Source organism: Momordica charantia, assembly GCF_013281855.1.
Source record: "Momordica charantia cultivar OHB3-1 chromosome 10 unlocalized genomic scaffold, Mcharantia_2.0 BLBB01000010.1, whole genome shotgun sequence".
Taxonomy (NCBI): domain Eukaryota; kingdom Viridiplantae; phylum Streptophyta; class Magnoliopsida; order Cucurbitales; family Cucurbitaceae; genus Momordica; species Momordica charantia.
This window is the reverse complement of record NW_028275158.1, coordinates 2,785,425-2,804,708: the sequence shown is the minus strand read 5'-3', so window position 1 is coordinate 2,804,708 and position 19,284 is coordinate 2,785,425. Positions and strand designations below refer to the sequence as shown.

At 32.9% G+C, this 19,284-nt stretch overlaps 1 protein-coding gene and 1 pseudogene across 1 annotated transcript; one reads left to right on the top strand and one right to left on the bottom strand.

The window, feature by feature from the left end:
* Nucleotides 1-5,730: 5,730 nt before the first annotated feature.
* Nucleotides 5,731-7,674, bottom strand: LOC148208394 (uncharacterized; annotated as a pseudogene).
* Nucleotides 7,675-12,032: 4,358 nt separating this feature from the next.
* Nucleotides 12,033-18,853, top strand: LOC111017619 (Xanthine/uracil permease family protein). Its single transcript, XM_022293432.2, has 14 exons — nucleotides 12,033-12,369; nucleotides 12,996-13,093; nucleotides 13,188-13,364; nucleotides 13,500-13,600; nucleotides 13,691-13,766; nucleotides 14,011-14,070; nucleotides 14,163-14,347; nucleotides 14,736-14,832; nucleotides 14,958-15,044; nucleotides 15,156-15,214; nucleotides 16,285-16,376; nucleotides 16,573-16,650; nucleotides 18,121-18,281; nucleotides 18,387-18,853. The coding sequence occupies exons 1-14, from the start codon at nucleotides 12,258-12,260 to the stop codon at nucleotides 18,603-18,605; spliced, it is 1,602 nt and encodes a 533-aa protein (XP_022149124.1). The 5' UTR covers nucleotides 12,033-12,257; the 3' UTR covers nucleotides 18,606-18,853.
* Nucleotides 18,854-19,284: the final 431 nt, after the last annotated feature.

Below are 19,284 nucleotides of genomic sequence, written 5' to 3'. Positions count from 1 at the left end.
CAAAGTTATTTGACTAACTCACGGTTAAAATATAATATTTCTCCTAAAGAAACAAACGTACCATTTATTAAATAATAAATTTTCACAAATGATTTACTCTCAATCACATTATATCTTTCCCTTTTTTTTTTTTTGATCGAAATGGAACTTGATTGAAAATATATTAAAAATTGAAATTAAAATTGTTGTATTGAGATATATATTTAATATTTTTATGTCTGTTTAAAAAACAGAATAAATTATGTACTTGCACATGTTTCTTGACTTTCAGATAACGACCATCAACTTAAAATGGCTAAAAAAAGGAGAGAAAGTATTACTTATATATAATTTAGAGAATAATTGAGGAATATTTATAAATATTCCACTCTGTTCCTTATAAATAAATTAAAAAATATAAAAATTTCAAAGCGATTTCTCATTTAATTGGCTGGTGCATTATATATAATATTAATACGAAGATATTTCGGAAAAGGTAAAATAAATTATAATATAAAAGATTTTTCGAATAAAAAACCCGAAAAAATGTTATTCCAAATTGGGTACTTCCTTGTAGACAAATTCCTTGATAACATTCAGAAGAGGCTGCTGTTCTGGCCATTGCCAAGAAGTTTCTCCGAGACAGCCAGACAGCACGTGCCGACGCTCACGTGCGTACGCTTTTTCCTTTTGTCTTATTTATTTATTTTTATTTTTTTATATACAACAAATTTGATATTGGAAAAGTAAACCCACTCCAACCACTTAATGCTCCTCCCATCTCATCCTAGTTTTATATTTTCGAGGATAACGTCTCGGATGGAAATTTAAACCTATACCTTTTTGTCATAAATATATATTTTAATCAGTTGAGTGACGATGATCAGATTGGTCCCATTTTATCATAGTTAAATTATAAATTCTCATCCTTAATGTTTCGATATTCAATTCTCATCATTATTGAATTAACAAAAAAAAAGTAAATCATAAATTTAGTTCTCAAAACTTCAATAATGATATATATTTAGCCTTTTTTTTCTTTTTTGAGTTCAATAATTACAGGGTGGACGATTGAACCATAGACTTTTAGATGATAATAGGTATCTCTAGATCGATATTTTGTTTATTAATTAGAGGGACAATTTTTCAATATCTTTTGTAAAGGGACTATTAAAGAAAACGCCAATAATGTTGATATTAAAATGACCCACAATGGAAGATGGAGTGAAAAATTAAAAAATAAGCATCATCAAAATATATATATATATATATATATATTTATTTATTTATTTATATTTATATTTTTTAATGGAAGAGAATGAATATAAGTTTGAGCTAGGTGACAATGTGACAGCCAAGCTTCCCACTAAGCTTTGCTTACGTAAAGAATAAAGGAAATAGGAACCAAACTTTTTCCCTTTCATAGATGGATCATGATGCCCAACAAAACACAACACATATTCATAATTCCATGGAAATTAGTCCATTTTCAATTGTGTATCTATGGATTTTTTAAAATAAAAATTTAAAGAAGGTCAAGATGAAGATTTTGACAAGAGACGGTTCATCGTTGCTCGTATGGCAAACAATGAGCTATGTTGTTGATAAGATAATAGGTCTTACCTTTCCCAATAAAGTCTTAAATTCACGTGTATTTTAAAATCACATTTGTTGTTGTTGAGTCGTGTCGGAGTATTGAAGGCGACTATGTCTTCACTCGAACAAACTATGCAAGAGAAGACCTATAAAGAATGGACAAACGCTTCGAGATTTAAATCAGTCCAAGTTCGAGCTGAGTAGGTCAGCGTCAAATAGGAATTACATACTTGATATGAAAGAGTTGGTTCCTTTTTATAGGTAAATGGTGAGAGACAACACCGTTATGACCATTTCGACAGGTGGCTACGCGATTACGGGCTATCAGGCCATAGGTTGACAATAGCTAAGCTTGGAACATATCCTTTCGAATATAATCGTAGTTTTTCAAGCATAAGTTGGATGTCTAACTTTTTCGAGGCTATTCTTCAGCTTGCTTGACCTATTTGGTATCACTCTAGTCAAGCTTAATAGGTCGATCACTAAGGATGAGCTTAATAGCTCGGCTGACCTATGGATGAGCTTAATAGTTCGGTCGTTCAACTATTCAATATAGTATATTTTTATCTTGCCACATGGTAGGTCATATTTTTGCCCTCAACATCGTCCCATTATATTTTGAACAAAATTTCATTGCTACTCTAAATTCAAAAAATGTGTGAACCTGCCAACATGAATATATAACTTGACTATTTAAGGTATATATCCTTCACCAAAATGTCAAAGGTTGGAATCTCAACCTCTCGTGTTGTTAAACTAAAAATAATTATAATAATAACATTTTAAAAAATAAAGAAAGATTTGGATGCTTGATGTTGCAATCAAAATGGGCCTTTGGGTCAAAGGGGCTGGGCTTTCGGATTGGATCTCGATCTTTTATTGAGTGAATCTTAATTGGGAAAGAACAATTGGGCTTCACAATCTAGCAATAGAATGGTTTTTAATTTATTTTTTTTTAAGTGAGTTATCTCCATAACATCTTTTTCCATGACTAGATTAAGTCTTTCATTTTTCTTGATAATGTAGAATAAGAAAATTCTATTTATCGTGGCTTTTTATGAAATATTACAGAAATGAAAACGAATTTTTTTTTAATAACATTATTTTTTTCTCGAATGTATGGGTAAAAATTGAAATATAATGTATGTTGGAATATTTTCATTATGTTAAGTTGAGTGGCTTAACTGATTAAGAAGAATTAGTGCATGTTTTGTTGAAGAAAACAATGCTTGCTTTCTTTGATTTAGGTTGAGGTTGGTTATCCATACCCATCATTTCTCTTATTTTTAGCTTACATTTACATTTGACTAGTAAATGAGAGCAAACCAAACTTCGACAATTTTATTTGATCTCAAATCTTAGTTTGTCTAGGTTGACTTTCATATATCTAAACGCCTCTACCCACTGTTTGTCTATAAGAACTATTCAAGATATCTGACGTATACTTTCATATATGCAAGTATGATTTGTGGTACAAGTTTAGCTACTTAAAATTTAGTTCAACAACATAGTCTTATACTTTAAGTTGAAAGGATACTTTGGTCATTGTAAGGCTGATATGTGCAGTTTCGAAACTCACCCTTCATCATTGACCATAGTCTAATTTAGTATAACGTGAAACATAAGAAATTCTTAACTAACTCTCCACAATAAATAAACTTTGTGGAGAGAGTGAAAAGACATGTTTCGCAACTACAATATCAAAACTTTTATCATTTGTGATTGTAATTTGATCCCTGGGATTTGTACAGTGGTGGGCTATTTTATCATTTGTGATTGTAATTCATTTAAAGATGCAAAATTGATTAATTGGAAGGTTATAATTTGGATCCCATAATTTAAGGTTAATGATACTTTCCAAAATAGATTAAAAATCAAAAAAATTAAAAAGAAAACCCTAAATTAACCAAATTTGAAAACCCTCCAAAAATCCCCAAATCTCGTCTAAAACGTCCAACGATTTTTTTTCTTCCCATTTTACGCTTCCTCCGTCTGCGGTAGTCTATGGGCTGTGTAACCGTTCGTCGGCCATCGTCTTCCTTGTCCGGTTCCGGTCTGACTTCGCCGCGTTCGTCGGACGCTGTATCGGTAAGTTTCCAGCCGTCGTCTTTGCTTTGTCTGCTTCAATTTCCGTCTGCACAATTCGTCTGTGTACTTCCGTCATTGTTGAAATGCTTCAGTTATATCCCATTTGCCGTATTCGTAGGTTTCAGACCTTCATTTACCGTCGGAGAACGAAATTTTCCAGGTGACATTTCAGGCGACATTCCAATAGTAAGGTGATGCATTCTGAATCGATTTCGTATATACGCGTATATATTGTATATATGTGTATATAGCTTATATTTGTAATTATGTTATAGTTACTAGTATATAAGGCGACATTCCAATATTGTATATATGTGTATATAACTGAATCGATTTCAAATTTCTGGTTTTCTGGAACTTCTAAAATGATTTGTTGTTTTGGTAATTTCTTGAAGGTGTGTCAATGGTGCTTCTTTTCATATGATTTATAAATTTATCAAGTTGTTATTATAAAATGATTTATAATTTTTTAAATGAGGTTGATAGAATAGAGTATGCTGCTTGCAAAAAAAAGGTTTGCTGGTTTTCTGTGGTAAATGTCATTTTATGCTATGATTCAGTATATTGTCAAGGAGTAGAAATATGTGATCTTATTTGTTATAAATTGAATCGTGCAGGACAAGGAGAACATCTCTAAAAATGATATTATATCGGAGAATGGAGACATGTACATCCATGCTGTAAGTATTCGAATTAAGATCGTTGATAACTATTATGCTATTAGATGCCAATGAATATGTCGTTGGATGTATTGGTCTGTTCAATGTATAGGGATATTGTTGTATAATATATATAGAATATTCTTAAATAGTGTCAACCAAGTTGCTGATGCATAATGCTTACTCTGGTTCTATCATTGCTGCATATAAAGTTATGTTATATGTATATACAAATATTTTGATGTGCAGTTGAGAGGAACAGGTCCGTTCAAGAAAGGGGAGAACGGAAAAATGATTCCAATATTGAAAGATCAGGAAGTTGAACCATTGAGACGAACAAAACGTAGAGTGGTGATGCCTTCTAAGGTTAATAGATCACCATACACTACAAAGTTTGGTTCAGCTGAAGATCATAAATCAAAGCTATCAAGCATTGAAGATTTTGATGCTCCAACTTTCAACCTGTTATCACAACTTTGATTGACTTTATGTAATGAAGTACATGACCGAATTTTGTTGTGTTAGTTAATTATAGTGTTCATTATTAACTTTATGTACTGGAATACTATGACTTCTTAATTGAGAACTAGCTATATTGGATATATTGAAACTTTTTTTATGGTAACTACTAAATTATAAACCATTGGATCCAATACTTTTTTTAGTGTTAAATACTGTGACATATAAATGTATGGAATTACTTGACTATATCAGACTAGACACTGAACTATTGACAATTAGTAAGTTGTCTTACTTGGCTAATCTAGTAGACTGATTCGAATGGATATTAATCGCATATCTGAAATGGCTGTTTTCAAGGGGATATATTTTATAGTCTGTTTTATTAAATTAATATTATAGTTGATATATCTGTGGATATCTGTGGGTATATGGATATATATATGTGATATATGTGTATAACTTACAGTGAGATATGTGACATATGTGTGCATTGGGTATATATGTGTGGATATAACTTACAGTGTTGATATGGGGAAATATAAAACACGCAGTTGTAGACTTAATATATGAAAGGAATTTTTCAGTTGAATAAAATATAACTGAAATTAAAAACAATCATATCAAATTGTTTTATGATGAAAAAAAAAACATGAAAAAACATACGAATCAATGTTTAACTATTGCGTAAGAGAAAATCTGCACGACTTCCTATTGTGACCATATCTACCACAACGACTGCATTTAACACGTCGTTTAAATTCTAATGCTGATGGAATCCTCAACTTCTTTGGTCTACCAGCAGGACGTTTCACATTGGGAGACAGCATCTTTATAATCTTCACATGTTCAGGGATATTCCAACTTGACTGATGACCTAATGGGTGTATACTTCCACTGTACGTGGAACGTAAATAGTTGTTCGAATAGTACAAGGAGACGTAACCTTTTGTAGGTAAATGCTTCTGAGTCAGTACAGCGCAGGCATGGGAACAAGGTATTTTAACGATATCCCACTTACGACACGAACAACTTCTTTTTGAAAGTATTACCTCAACCTGTCTATGGTTATCAATTACTTGATAAATATCGTTGTTGACAGCATAAACCTAAAAGAATTTTAAAAAAATACCAAAAAGTCAGCTTTTAATTATTTAAGAGTACAAACATATATTAAAGGTACAACTGCTTAGGAAAACTTACTTGCATTGTACGACCATCTGAAATTTGTTCTCTTAACTTTTTCTCAACACTTTTTGTGAATTCAGTAATTTGAAAATCGGCATCGTTCTTACGCTCATAGAACCACCTCTGCAACATCATCCGCACAACTTCTAACATGGAAGTAATTGGTAATTCTCTTGCATCTTTCATGGCAGCATTTAGACTCTCTGAAATGTTGGTTGTCATAAAATTGTATCTGGACGAACTAGAAAAAGCACACGACCATTTAGAGAAACCTATGACCGATAATTCTTCACGTATGCCTCGTACAGTAGAATCTAAAAGACGCATGTTATCTTCAAAATCCTCAACATTGTATGCTTTGGCACATGGGAAGAATAAATTATCCGAAACCTTATCCTTGTACTTCAACTTCAAGTTTTTGAAGAGGTGGTACGCGCATATGCAATGGCAAGCAGTAGTGAAAACCTTCTCAGCTGATTTGCCTATACTCTTGTGCCTATCTGAGACAATTACAAGGTCTTGACGAACACCAATACATCGTTTTAGCTGTTCAAAAAACCAAACCCATGAAGCATCATTCTCAGAATCCACAACAGAAAATGCCAAAGGGAATATCTGATGATTCGCGTCTAAAGTGCAAGCTGATATCAAGGTGCCATCATACTTATTCTTCATTGATGTTCCATCAACTGAAATAATAGGTCACAATATTTCCAACCAGATATAGAAGACGACAAAGCCATGAAAAGATATTGGAACCTTCCATTATTGTCAACTTTAAAATCACAAACTGAACCTGTAACATTACGTATATATTAGATTATATAATATATTGCTATAATAAACTTATATAGTGTAAATAAAGGAATAAAAACATACCTGGATTCTTCAATTTAATCATATGACAAAAAGAAGGGATCAATGCATAAGAATCCTCAGGTGATCCCCTAATTTCTTTTATGGCATATTCTCTTGCATGTCATGCTTTTTGATAGTTGATACTAATACCGAGTTCTCTATGCACATGGGATATAATATCTTTAACACTAGGCAAATCAGTGCCAGACATGTTAATCCTACCCTTAATAAACTCCTTGATAACAGAAAAAGTTGCTTGCCGATGATCGTTAAGTACTATTTCAAGAGAACATGTATGTTCGTGTACAAATTTCTTTACTATCCAAATCTCGCTTCCTTTATCTCCAAACTTTGAAGCATGAAGAAACCACTGGCAGTTGTTAGTCAAGCAACAAACAATAAGTACTTCACGATTGGATTTCACAGTCCTAAATTAAAAATTATCTCTTATAGCAACAGACCTCAATGCATTCTGTAAATTACGCTTTCCACAAAACTTGTCATTCACTTTAATGTGGAAAGTAGCCGAAATATTGGCAACATCAATGAACCGATAAAATTGACCAAATGACTGTATACCATTGTCCATAGAACTTGAAGTATTAATAGGCATGTGGTCTAATATGTTAGAAAGACAATTTCTACAATCGACAACTAAACTACAGCATTGGATAGCACCATTAGAAATGATATTGTACAACCAATGCACATCTTTGTCATCTGATATTTTCATATCCTTCTTAATAAACTGAATGGTTCCAACGCATGCAAATACATCAGGATAATCAGAACTACCTACCAATCCCAAAATTTTCATTATTTCTTCCATCAAATTGGCGTATGACATGTCCTGATGTATACTTAGTTCGGAAATCTTATATTCCACGTAATTATCTCTGTCGTTCCAAAATCCACTATGAAGAATGCGCACGGGAATAAAATTGCTACCTATGTGACATTTATAAAACAATATTAATATAAATATATATTATTTTTCACTATATCAATAATAATAGTTAATTTAAAAATCGTTCATGGTGTATACACTACATCCTAGAAATATACAAATAAATACTTAATTGTTAATAATCTGAAATAATAATAACCGTCCAAACCATGAGATGTTTAGAACTTCAATTTTGTAGGACCCATTCTACAATACTATAAGATATATGTGTATATATCTTATATATAACTAAAAGATATATACACATATAAGTTATATACACAGATACCGTATATACCAATATATACGAATATAATCATGAATACTTATATGTTAATTCTAAGAACTTCAACTTTCTATACACCAACATAAAATATATCCCAATATATACCAAACTGAACGGAAGACTATTAATTACCCATGGTAAAAACAGGAGACGAGGAACACGCTACACGACGTCGGAAACGTCCAAAGACGTGGACAGAAAGTTTATTCAGCAACGAAAATTGAAGGTTTGGACGTGTCTGGGGAAGAAGAAATCAATACCTGCAAAGATGAAAAACGGGAATGAACGACAAAGGGAATGAACGGGAATAAATGTCCAAAAGAAACGAAGACGTGAAGACGAAGATGGAATACCTTTCTTTGCACATTGGAAAATGGAAAATGAAGGTCTGAAGATGGAAAATTAAGGTTTGGCAGCCATGTCTTTGCACCTTGGAAATGAAGACGTGAAGAAAGATGGCTTTGCACGGTGGCTGGAGAAAATCGGCAACAAAAGGGGGAAAGAGAATCGGCAGCCAAAATATTCATTTAACAAAATTGGAAGATGTTAATTGGTGAGAGAAAAAAAATCTTTTTTGAAAGAGAGATTTGAGGTTGAAATTTTGAATGGGACCCACAAGAATTAAATGAATAAAATTACACATTAATGATTCAAATCTTTAAAAATTTAAAAATTATAATAAAATAAAAAGCAATAAATAAGGGTAGAAACGATATTAAAATAAAATCCTAAATGCAATAATCTAAAAGTGTAAATGTTGAAACATGTAATTAAAATTTCAAAATAGCCCTCCCAAGATATTATCTCAAAAAACATTGCCCATAACAAGATAATTCTTTGTATATTTGGAAGGAAAATGTTGAAATTTGATAAATAAAGGTAAACCCACTTGCCTTAAAAATGAAATGAACCATGGTTGGTGCAACTTCCATCAACAATCTCCAACCTCTCTTGCTAAAAGTAAAAATAATACTTTTTAGTACTCCCTAATCAACAACAATTCATAGATTAAATGTAAGTTTATATTTTTGTCACATATTTTAAAATAATATAGTTTAGTCTCTTTACGATTCTAAATACAATATTATATTCAAATTCATGATTTTGACTTCTTTAGAAAAAAGAAATTTAAATCGTTTAAATTTAGTCAAATCTTATCGAGATTTTTAATACATTGAGAATTTTTTGAAATTAAAGATGAAATTATTATTACCTAAAAATGACAATTTTGTATATTTAGACTTAAATAAATTTGGATTAGACAGTAGTTTTGGATGAGAAAATTTTAATTATGGTACTAATTATTATTCCTCCCCTCCAACCACACTTGTTCAACATGTGTAATCATCCATAATTTTACATGACTATGTCTTCAAGACTCACCACCTTTGTTTGGTGTATACAAGCCTTCTGTCGATACGACTAAGTTTGGGGTACGATTTGATATCTATTTTTATGGACAACTGACATCTTCATATTTTTTAATGACTTTGTTTTGGTTTCACTTAAAAGGCCAAGCTACTTTTTCTACCCACGGTTTGACATTTCATTAAATTATATATATTTTTCATAAATGACACTTTTTTTTTTAATGTTGATGATATTGCAAATAATAAAAAAAGGAAATATGAAAAAAATTTCTTTATAACATAATACCATACCATTTCCGCATGATATAAGAATTATGATCTCATACTGAAAATCACGATCTCTCTGCTGATCATAAAATTTTAATTAAGAAATATAACAACGATCGAAATGTATTTTTAATTCTTAAAAAGGAAAAAAATATATGTGTATATATTTTTTAAATGGTAAAAAAAAAATCAATTTGGGTTGAAGTGAATGACCTGTGCCCTGCAATTCTATCTGTCACTCTGGTTTGTAAATTTGTACGGAAGGATATTCCTTGCAAAAGGAAGATTTATTTTTATTTATTATGTCTTTTCCAAAACAAATAACTTCTGAAAAGACATAAACACCCCTACCTTACCAAATCCCACCTAGCAATCATTACTGTGTTCAGATTCTCCAAATTTGGAATTTCATGCCTGATGCCATACAAATATTTCATTTTTCTCCAAAATAACATAAATTAAAAAGTTTAGTTTTTATTTTATTTCGAAAGGTTTTTTTCTTAAATGCATTCGATTATTTGAATGGTCCTTTAAAATATATATATATATATATTTATATTTATATTTATATTTATATTTTAATAGTCGTCTCGTTTTCTTATTTATCTCATTTATTTCTATCAAAATTTTAGTACAATTTACTCGTTAATTTTCTTGAAATGTAGTAAAAATTTGTAAGAGATTATTTCTCATTGCGTATAAAATTTATATTAAAATTTTACCGATGGTGATTAAAATTTTAAAAAGTACCGAAAGGAAAACATACATTTTGAAACTACAGAGATTAAAGTACAAAATACATCATCAAAATAGATATTTTGAAAATACAATGACAAACAAATATCTAAACATATAATTAATAATTAACTTATGATGCTATATTCACAGTTAGCCAAATTAAAAACCGACATGTTATCACTTTGCTTTATAATTATTTCTAATAATTAAATTGAAATCAAAGATTAAGTGAATTATTTCTCAAAAAAAAATTAAGTGAATTAAAATGTTTGATCGAGAATAATAAAATTTCTTTAATACAAAGTAATCCCCCTTCCCTTCCTCTTTTTACACTCTTCCAAACAAGCAAATAATCAATGCCAATTATAGCTAAGAAACAAGAAAATGAGACGTAAAAACTTATAAAAATTGCTTGGATGAATAGATAAGTTTTATAACATTTTCCCTCAAAAAAAAAAAAAAGTTTTTATTACATTTTAAATAAGTTATAAATTATCATTCTTAATAGTTATATTCAATGGTTGATATTTTAATATATTGTTTTTTTTTTCATTTAACAATATTTAAAAAATATATATTTTCAAGGTTGGTATGTTTGTTCAGAAAATTGACAAACTCTGCAAAGTTCGGACTCTGATGATCGACAAACGAACAAAACTTGCACAGAGAGAGAAAATGCTTAGAAGTTCAAATCAATCTAAAGTTTGATCTATATTTTGAGAGAATAGTTTCGCATACCTAAAAAATAAACTTCTATATATTTATAGGGTTTGAGTTTCTGATATCACCTTGGGGAGCGATCACACTCGTCCTGAAAATTGTGACATGTTGTCAGAAAACCAATTAAGGACATCGACATGCAGTGTCGGGATCCTTGGCTCCTCCCTTACAAGGGTTGGACATTGAAATCTACACTAGTTGACTCGATCTATATGAAGTTCTAGACGACTAATATATAAATCGACTTTGTCAACGAATATGGTGGTGTTGTTCTTTCTCTTCTGAAGAGTTTGGCCTTGAGATTGTGTCATTGCGACGATTTGATACTTTCTAATCTATAGTTTGTTGACATGTGGTGTGTGAGAAATCACCATCGACATCATAAAGCCATACAAAGAGAATATCAACCCCACTAAAAGATGGGAGACAAATGTATTAATCTTAAATAAGCCATGATTTTGATCTTAATTTTTTTTTAACTGTCATCAGTACATATATCATATATGAACGTCCAGTAAATATTATACATCAATAGAAATTATGTTTAGAATTATGTTTTTTTTTTCGCTATAAAAGTTACTAATACTTAACCCGAAAATTTTTTACATGTAATTATCGAATTTTCAAATTATTATTATTATTTTTTTGTTGTTCAAATGGAATATTCAAATTTGAATACAGTTGAAGTAGTTTTGATATAAATATTATCATCCCAATCCAAACATAATTTAATAAATATGATACTCATTCAACTAAAAAAATTAAATTAAAAAAAAAACAAAAAAAAACTAACGATGTTAAAGAAATATATATTTTTCTTATAAAATAAAGTAATTAAAAAAAAAAAGCAATGCCGCCGTCAGTTTCATGCGCAGTCTTCTTTCCTTCACATCAATGGCATCTTTTCAAGGAAGCTGAAAATCCGTACCAACAGAAACCCAACCAAAAACGAAAACGAAGAAACAAACAACCATACCCGAACCACTCCCTTTTCTTCCCCTTTTGTCCATTTTCCCCATTTCCCCCTCTGAATTTACCCTCAATACCCGTTACCCAGAAAAAGAAAAGCAGAGCATTCTGTAGTTTCAGTTTCACAGAGTGAAATGGGAGGCGGCGGCGCTGGAGGAACCCTCAAAGTGGACGAGTTTCAGCCTCATCCGATCAAGGAGCAACTTCCCGGCATCGATTTCTGCATTTCCAGCTCCCCCCCATGGCGTATTCTCCCCCTCTCTCTCTTTCTCTCTGTTTTTATTGGTTCTTCTTTTTCGTTAACTTCCCCCTCCTCTAACCCAGTTTGTTTTAGTTTCTCTCTTCCTTTCTTTTCTCCTGATCGCTCGACCAATTTCTCTCTACATTCGTTCTTTTGATGGAAAATCTGCTATTCGATCGTCTTCATCGATTTTTGTAACTCGAGCATTGTTTTATTTGGTAACTGTGCTGTTTGGCTGTGGAGGAACGTTACATCTGGGAGGGAAATGAGGGAAAAGTTTTAGCCGTTTTCTTATTTTGTTGGGTATCGAAGAACAAGTCGGAAAAGGAACAAAGAGTTTCAGGGGAGGAAAGTGGGCTAAAATTCTTCGAAATCGATTAGTGTGTTATGAAGTAGTTTCGTGGAAGCGAGACAGCGCAATCGCTTCCCGGATACTATGGGTTTCTTATTTTCTTGGATTCCAAGCAACGGGGATCTGTTTTCCCCTGTAATTCTCTCTCTGTTTTTCTTCGTTTCCCCTTTAACCCAGATTGTAATCTTGTTTACATTGTTGATTGTTCACATAAAACCATTGAAATTTAATTTAAACGAAAATGGGAGCTGATTTAAGTTTTGAACGAAATGATTGCAGCCGAAGTCATACTTCTGGGATTTCAACACTACTTGGTGATGCTTGGAACTACTGTTGCACTCTCCACTATACTCGTTCCTCTCATGGGTGGCGGAAATGTAAGAATATTTTCCAAGAAAACTTTTCAGTTTCTCCCCACCTTTTTTTTCCTTCATTTTCTCTCCAACCAAACAGTGTTTGTATATATGATAGGTGGAGAAGGCTGAAATGATAAACACTCTGTTGTTTGTTGCGGGTATCAATACTTTATTACAAACCTGGTTCGGCACCCGGTTGCCGGTGGTGATTGGTGGGTCGTATGCCTTCATCATCCCGGCCATTTCGGTGGTTTTGTCTCGGAGATTTAATTTCTATGTTGATCCTCACCAGGTCTGGCCGATATTTTGAGTATTCCCCACTTTGTTTTTAGACAAAAATCACTTGGGAGAAAGAAAAATGCCCTGAGATTGCTTTTGTTTCGTTGTTATCTTCAATTTTGTGCTTTTCTTTTCGTTCTCTCTCTAGAGGTTTAGAGAATCAATGAAGGCTCTACAAGGAGCACTGATTGTTGCGTCTTTCCTGCAAATGATAGTCGGTTTTTTGGGATTCTGGAGGATTGTTGCAAGGTATGTAAGATACTGAGTTGGTGGCACAGAAATTAATTAATATGGGATTTCTGTAAGATTTCAATTTTACATCTTATTTGTGTAATGCAGGTATTTTAGCCCTTTATCTGCAGTTCCTCTTGTAACTCTCACTGGACTCGGTCTATTCGCACTCGGTTTTCCTCAAGTAAGAGAGATTGACACTTCTCTGCCCCCATGATAACGCCCCCTTAAACATTCTGATTTTTCATTGGAAGAAAAAGGAAAGCAAAAAGTTGGATGATAAAACAAGAGAGTCCAAATCAAGATTGGATAGTTCCGGGGATCAGAATTGAATTTCGTTTGCTACGTTATTAATCTTTAGATGCTATAAATGAACAACTTTCCTTTGGAAATAAGTAGATAAATCTTATTTCTCTTGATGGTTGCAGCTAGCTAATTGTGTTGAACTTGGACTCCCAGAGTTGGTCATAGTGGTTTTATTATCCCAGGTGAGCTAGTTTAACTTCCCCTTGCTCTTGCTCATCTTTATTTAAGCTGTTCTTAAGTCAGGAAACCTGATATTATAGTCATTTTACTGCAGTACGTTCCACCCCTGTTGAAAGGCAGACGAGCCGTATTTGATCGATTTGCAGTTATTTTCTCAGTAGCTATTGTGTGGGCATATGCAGAGATATTGACTGCAGCTGGTGCATATAAAAACAAATCTCCAAGTACTCAATTCAGTTGCCGCACAGATCGTTCTGGGCTCATTAGTGCTGCCTCCTGGTATGCTTTAGTTTACCTTCTAAACTCTGAATCATTATAACTAATAATGGCTGAGACTTTTTATCTGGAGAACTCTCAATCACCAAATAGCTATCCTTTATCGAGCATCGAGACCATAGACGTGCGGAGTATAATTTCTGAACCATTTTCTTGACAATGTTGAGGGTTTTAGACTAAAGATACAGAAGTTCATGCACTAACTTCATCTCTGGTTGCTTCATGGCTTCTGAGCATTCCAAATTCACTCCTGAATAGTGGTCTTCTGAGTGTGAAAATTTCTATCAGTTCTACTTTAGAAAGATTAAATTTGTATAACACTCAAATCTTGCTAGTTTAAGAGCTTATAGAATCTTGTCATCTACATTCAACAGTACTCGTTTAACTACAGGATAAAGGTTCCTTATCCATTTCGCTGGGGGGCTCCTAGATTTGATGCTGGAGATGCTTTTTCTATGATGGCTTCTGCCTTTGTTGCTCTCGTTGAGGTGAATGAATTTCCAACACATTTCTTTGTTTCTTGCAATTTGTAAATTATAGAACACCAGCTATATTCTTAAAGAACAAGTTACCATATTAATGTTGTCTCTCTACCTTTCCGCTGTTTTGGCAGTCTACAGGAACATTCATTGCAGCTGCAAGATATGGGAGTGCCACACATATACCTCCTTCTGTACTAAGCCGTGGCGTCGGTTGGCTGGTAGTTTAGCAATCCTCCAATACTTATATTAGTTTGCCTCTTTTGTTGCACATATTTTCTGATAAATCGCCAGGAAGGGAATGAACTACTGTTTGTTCCATGTATATACAGGGGGTAGGGACTTTACTGAATGGTGCATTTGGCACTGGCGTTGGATCCACTGCATCAGTGTAAGAACAAAGCTTATTGACTTCGCTTGTAGCTATTTTGGACAAAACTTAAAAAATATTAAGCCTTCTCTATTGCACAATTTAGTCTCGAAAGCAATCCCACCGCGCTCAAAGTACTGAATACTGTGACCAACTGAAACCAAATTTTATTAGGATAAACGAAGGGATGCAACTGGACAATTCAAAAAAAGAGGAAACAACAAGAGCCTGTTCAAAGGAGAGTAACTAAAATACAATAGAACATTACAAAAGATAGTTCAAATTGTTGAGGATAAGAGATAAGAGGACGTCTATACAACTTTTGGGTCACAAACACTGAGAGAATTGTTGAAACTCTTTGTAGAACACACTTCCCCGAGGGTTCTCAGCCTCTCTAAAGCTCTTGTATTTCTCTAGAGCCAAAGATTCCATAAAATAGTAAAAATGTAGGCACTAAAGTCCCCCGAATAATTATATGATACGATGGCGATCAATGATCATCTGATATTGGTGTTGGATAACATGGAACCAGCGAAAATACTACTCTTTTCGTAAAATTGAGTTAGAATATCATAGAAATCTGACTAAGGGGCTCAAATCCAAAAGGATAATATCATGGGGATCAATTGGATGACATAGAGCAGGCAAAAAAACTATTCTTTTCGTAAAATTGAGTTCGGATATCATACAAATTTGACCAAGGGGATCCAATCCAAAAGGATACATGAGGATCAATGATCAATTGACCTTGGTGATTGAATAACATAGAACCGACAAAAATACTAAATTGAGTTAGGATATCATAGAAATCTGACTAGTGGATCCCAATTAACTCAGATATTGACCCCAACAGGAAGTCTTAAATCTAATAATCTCCACCCCTAAAGATTCTACTATTTTTCTCGATCCATATCCCTAAAAAATAGAAAAGAAACAAGCTTGATACACAAAATCTTACGTTATCCTGAAAAGGAAGAAGCAAAATAACCCGTTCCATCTTGAATGCCTAGATGTTGCTATCATATCATTGTTCTTTTTCTGTAGTAACAGTTGGATATAAATGCAAAATTGAATTCAATCCACCTCTACAGTGAAAACGCAGGTCTTTTGGGTTTGACACGAGTTGGAAGCCGGAGAGCCATTCAAATTTCTGCTGGGTTTATGCTTTTCTTCTCCGTGCTAGGTACTCTCAGTTAAAAGTTATTTAACTCAGTGAATACACGACATATAACATATTTAATGTCCACGACTATGCAATTATGCTTTGCAAGATCTTAAACTACCAGTTAAATGATTGTTCAACATGGCCTTTGGTATTACTTTTTATTTTATTTTATTTAATTAACAGCTTTTCAAGTTTATCTTATCCATGATAACAGGCAAGTTTGGTGCTGTCCTTGCTTCTATACCCTTACCTATAATGGCAGCCCTGTACTGTGTCCTCTTTGCCTATATAGGTAAGTTACTTTGTTTTGTATGCTCTGTGATCAAACTTGTCCAGAAAAACCCAAAAGGAATCAAAATGTTACCATAGTAGACTGGCCGCTAAAGATTTGAAAAGATTTGAGTGAATTTCGTCTTTAATTTTCTGTTTTTTTGGAAACTATGTTCGTTTACTCTTTTGTTTTTCACCTTTTTAAAAGTAGTTTGATTTCTTATCCAGATTTCGTAACAAACAAAACAAAACCTTGAAAACTACTTTAATTTGCATAGGATTTTTATGAAGTAGATCACAAAACATAGAAACTACGTGTCAGTAAACTCATTTTTCAAAAACAAAAATTTAACAACAAAGTGGTGATCAAAAGTACCCAAAATTAATAATGGAATTGAAATAATCTTAAACTCATACTCTAATCATGAAACCACTTATAGCCAAAACAAAAGCCACCTGCTGGAAATAATTAAAGCAGACCTATAAGACTGCTAAGATAGAATGGTGTCAATAACTTTATACTGCACACTGCTGTTAATGTTTATTGCAAATTATGTATTACAGTTGACTATAAATTCTCAGCTACTATTTAACTTCATGTTGTGATAACCACCAACTGTAGAGTGTGAGCTACCACAAAAGTGCAAATAATTACATGGGAATAAAGGCCATCCGAGCTGTATCATCTCTAGTTTAGCCTCATAACTTATTAGAGAGATCCTTAACTTAAAACCTTAACCTTCGAAACCGAAATCTGCAGTGGCTTCAAGATTCACTTTGTGTAAAGCACTACCTAACAAAACAATCAAACAGAACACAGACCAGACTATTTAAGAATATGAAACAAATCCCAATAACATGTCTGTCCTAAATGACAATTCCAAAAGAAACTTATTGACTTTTCTTTTTTGATTATGTAGCTAAGGGGACGACTTGAGCTTTTTATTCATAACTTGTCTCCACCAGGCCTTGAATTTTACACTGTTCTATCGACAAACTTAGCCATCACAACTTTATAAAGAGCTCCTTAACAAGACAACCGAACAGAGGGAAGACAAAATAATTCAGAATACCAATTTCCAATAACATGTCTGACCCAGTGACTACTCCAAAAGAAACTTGTTTACTTTTCTTTTTTGATCATCTACCAAAGGGGAGGACTTAAGCTTTTTATGCATCACTTCATGTCTCAACCAGGTCTTTAATCATCTACACTATTTTATCCACAAACTTTGCCACTTGATTTGAACATTTCTGTGAACTCCTGACATCAACTTTTGTGCTAAAACCTTTTTGGCCCAATAATCTTAAAAAACTGGAAACAGACCTTACCCCATGAATGCTATAAATGAACGTCAGTGTGGTGGGGGCTAATTTTTTCCAATTTGCTGGTGTACGGAAAGTGTTTGATTAGCATGTCAGTTCCAGTTCATCTTCTCCTACACAGAATTAAACTCTAGGCTTTTAATGTGATACTTCATTGGACAAACAGCTTCTGCCGGTCTCGGGTTCCTTCAGTTCTGCAATCTAAACAGCTTTCGGTCAAAATTCGTACTCGGATTTTCTCTGTTCTTGGGCCTCTCTGTGCCCCAGTACTTCAATGAGTATCTTCTCATTTCTGGGCATGGTCCTGTTCACACTAAAGCCACATGGGTGAGCTCAAATTTACTCCCATAAACTTGTTTAATTCTGATTAGCAGATAGACTATGCTGTCTGAATTCTAACATGAAAAGTTCCAAATGTTCTGTCATTTGCAGTTTAACAACATTGTCCAAGTGATCTTTACTTCCCCAGCAACAGTGGCAGCTATGGTTGCCTTCTTCTTGGACATCACATTGTCAAGGAATCATGGCTCGACCCGCCGAGACAGCGGTCGCCACTGGTGGGAGAAGTTCTGGTCCTTCAGTCTCGATACAAGGAGCGAAGAGTTCTACTCCCTTCCTTGGAACCTCAACAGGTTCTTCCCATCAGCCTAACTTTGAATTACTAATCATCACTGAACAGAATCAAAGGGATAGAGAAGGATAAAGTACAGGAAATGTTTGATCTTGTTTTGAGTGAAAACAAGTTATTTGGACACTTTTTATCCTTAAAGAGAGAATGTTTAAAGCATATGCATAGGAGAAAAACACTGAAATTAGCTTGCTATTTGAATATCTTGTTAAGGCTGTCCCTACACTATTATTATACCAGTAAATTAAAAGTCGTTACAGAGTTGAATCTTCATTTTTGTTTATGCTGTTCTATGGCCTGAACAGGAAATTGTGAAGTTAACTGACGGCAGTTTGGTAATATTTCATTTTTAAGAAAGAAAAGCCAAAATGTATTTCTCAATTTTTTTCTTTAATTGGGAAAACAAATGAACATATGCTTGCTAATGTTTCTACTCTTTTATTTGGGGAGTAGTTTTTAATATAAAATATTCAAAATTATCCTAAGAAAATGGTAAAATGATATTTTTATTTACGTCGTTGGAAAACATTGTGATAAGAAAATTAAAAAAAGTACTTTAAATTCTTCACCCAAAAAAGGACTTTAAAAAATAAGTTAAAATTTTTTTAATTTTCCTTTGCATTTACTTTAAATTTGGTTTTGAATTTAGGCAAATGAGAATTAAAAAAAAAAAAACAAAGTAATAGAATGAAAAATTGTGGT

Coding starts and splice junctions, on each gene's coding strand:
- LOC111017619 (XM_022293432.2), top strand. CDS start 12,258: ATGGGAGGCGGCGGCGCTGGAGGAACCCTCAAAGTGGACGAGTTTCAG. Junction 13,601..13,690: donor TTCTGGAGGATTGTTGCAAG/GTATGTAAGATA, acceptor TGTGTAATGCAG/GTATTTTAGCCCTTTATCTG. Junction 14,071..14,162: donor TAGTGGTTTTATTATCCCAG/GTGAGCTAGTTT, acceptor ATTTTACTGCAG/TACGTTCCACCCCTGTTGAA.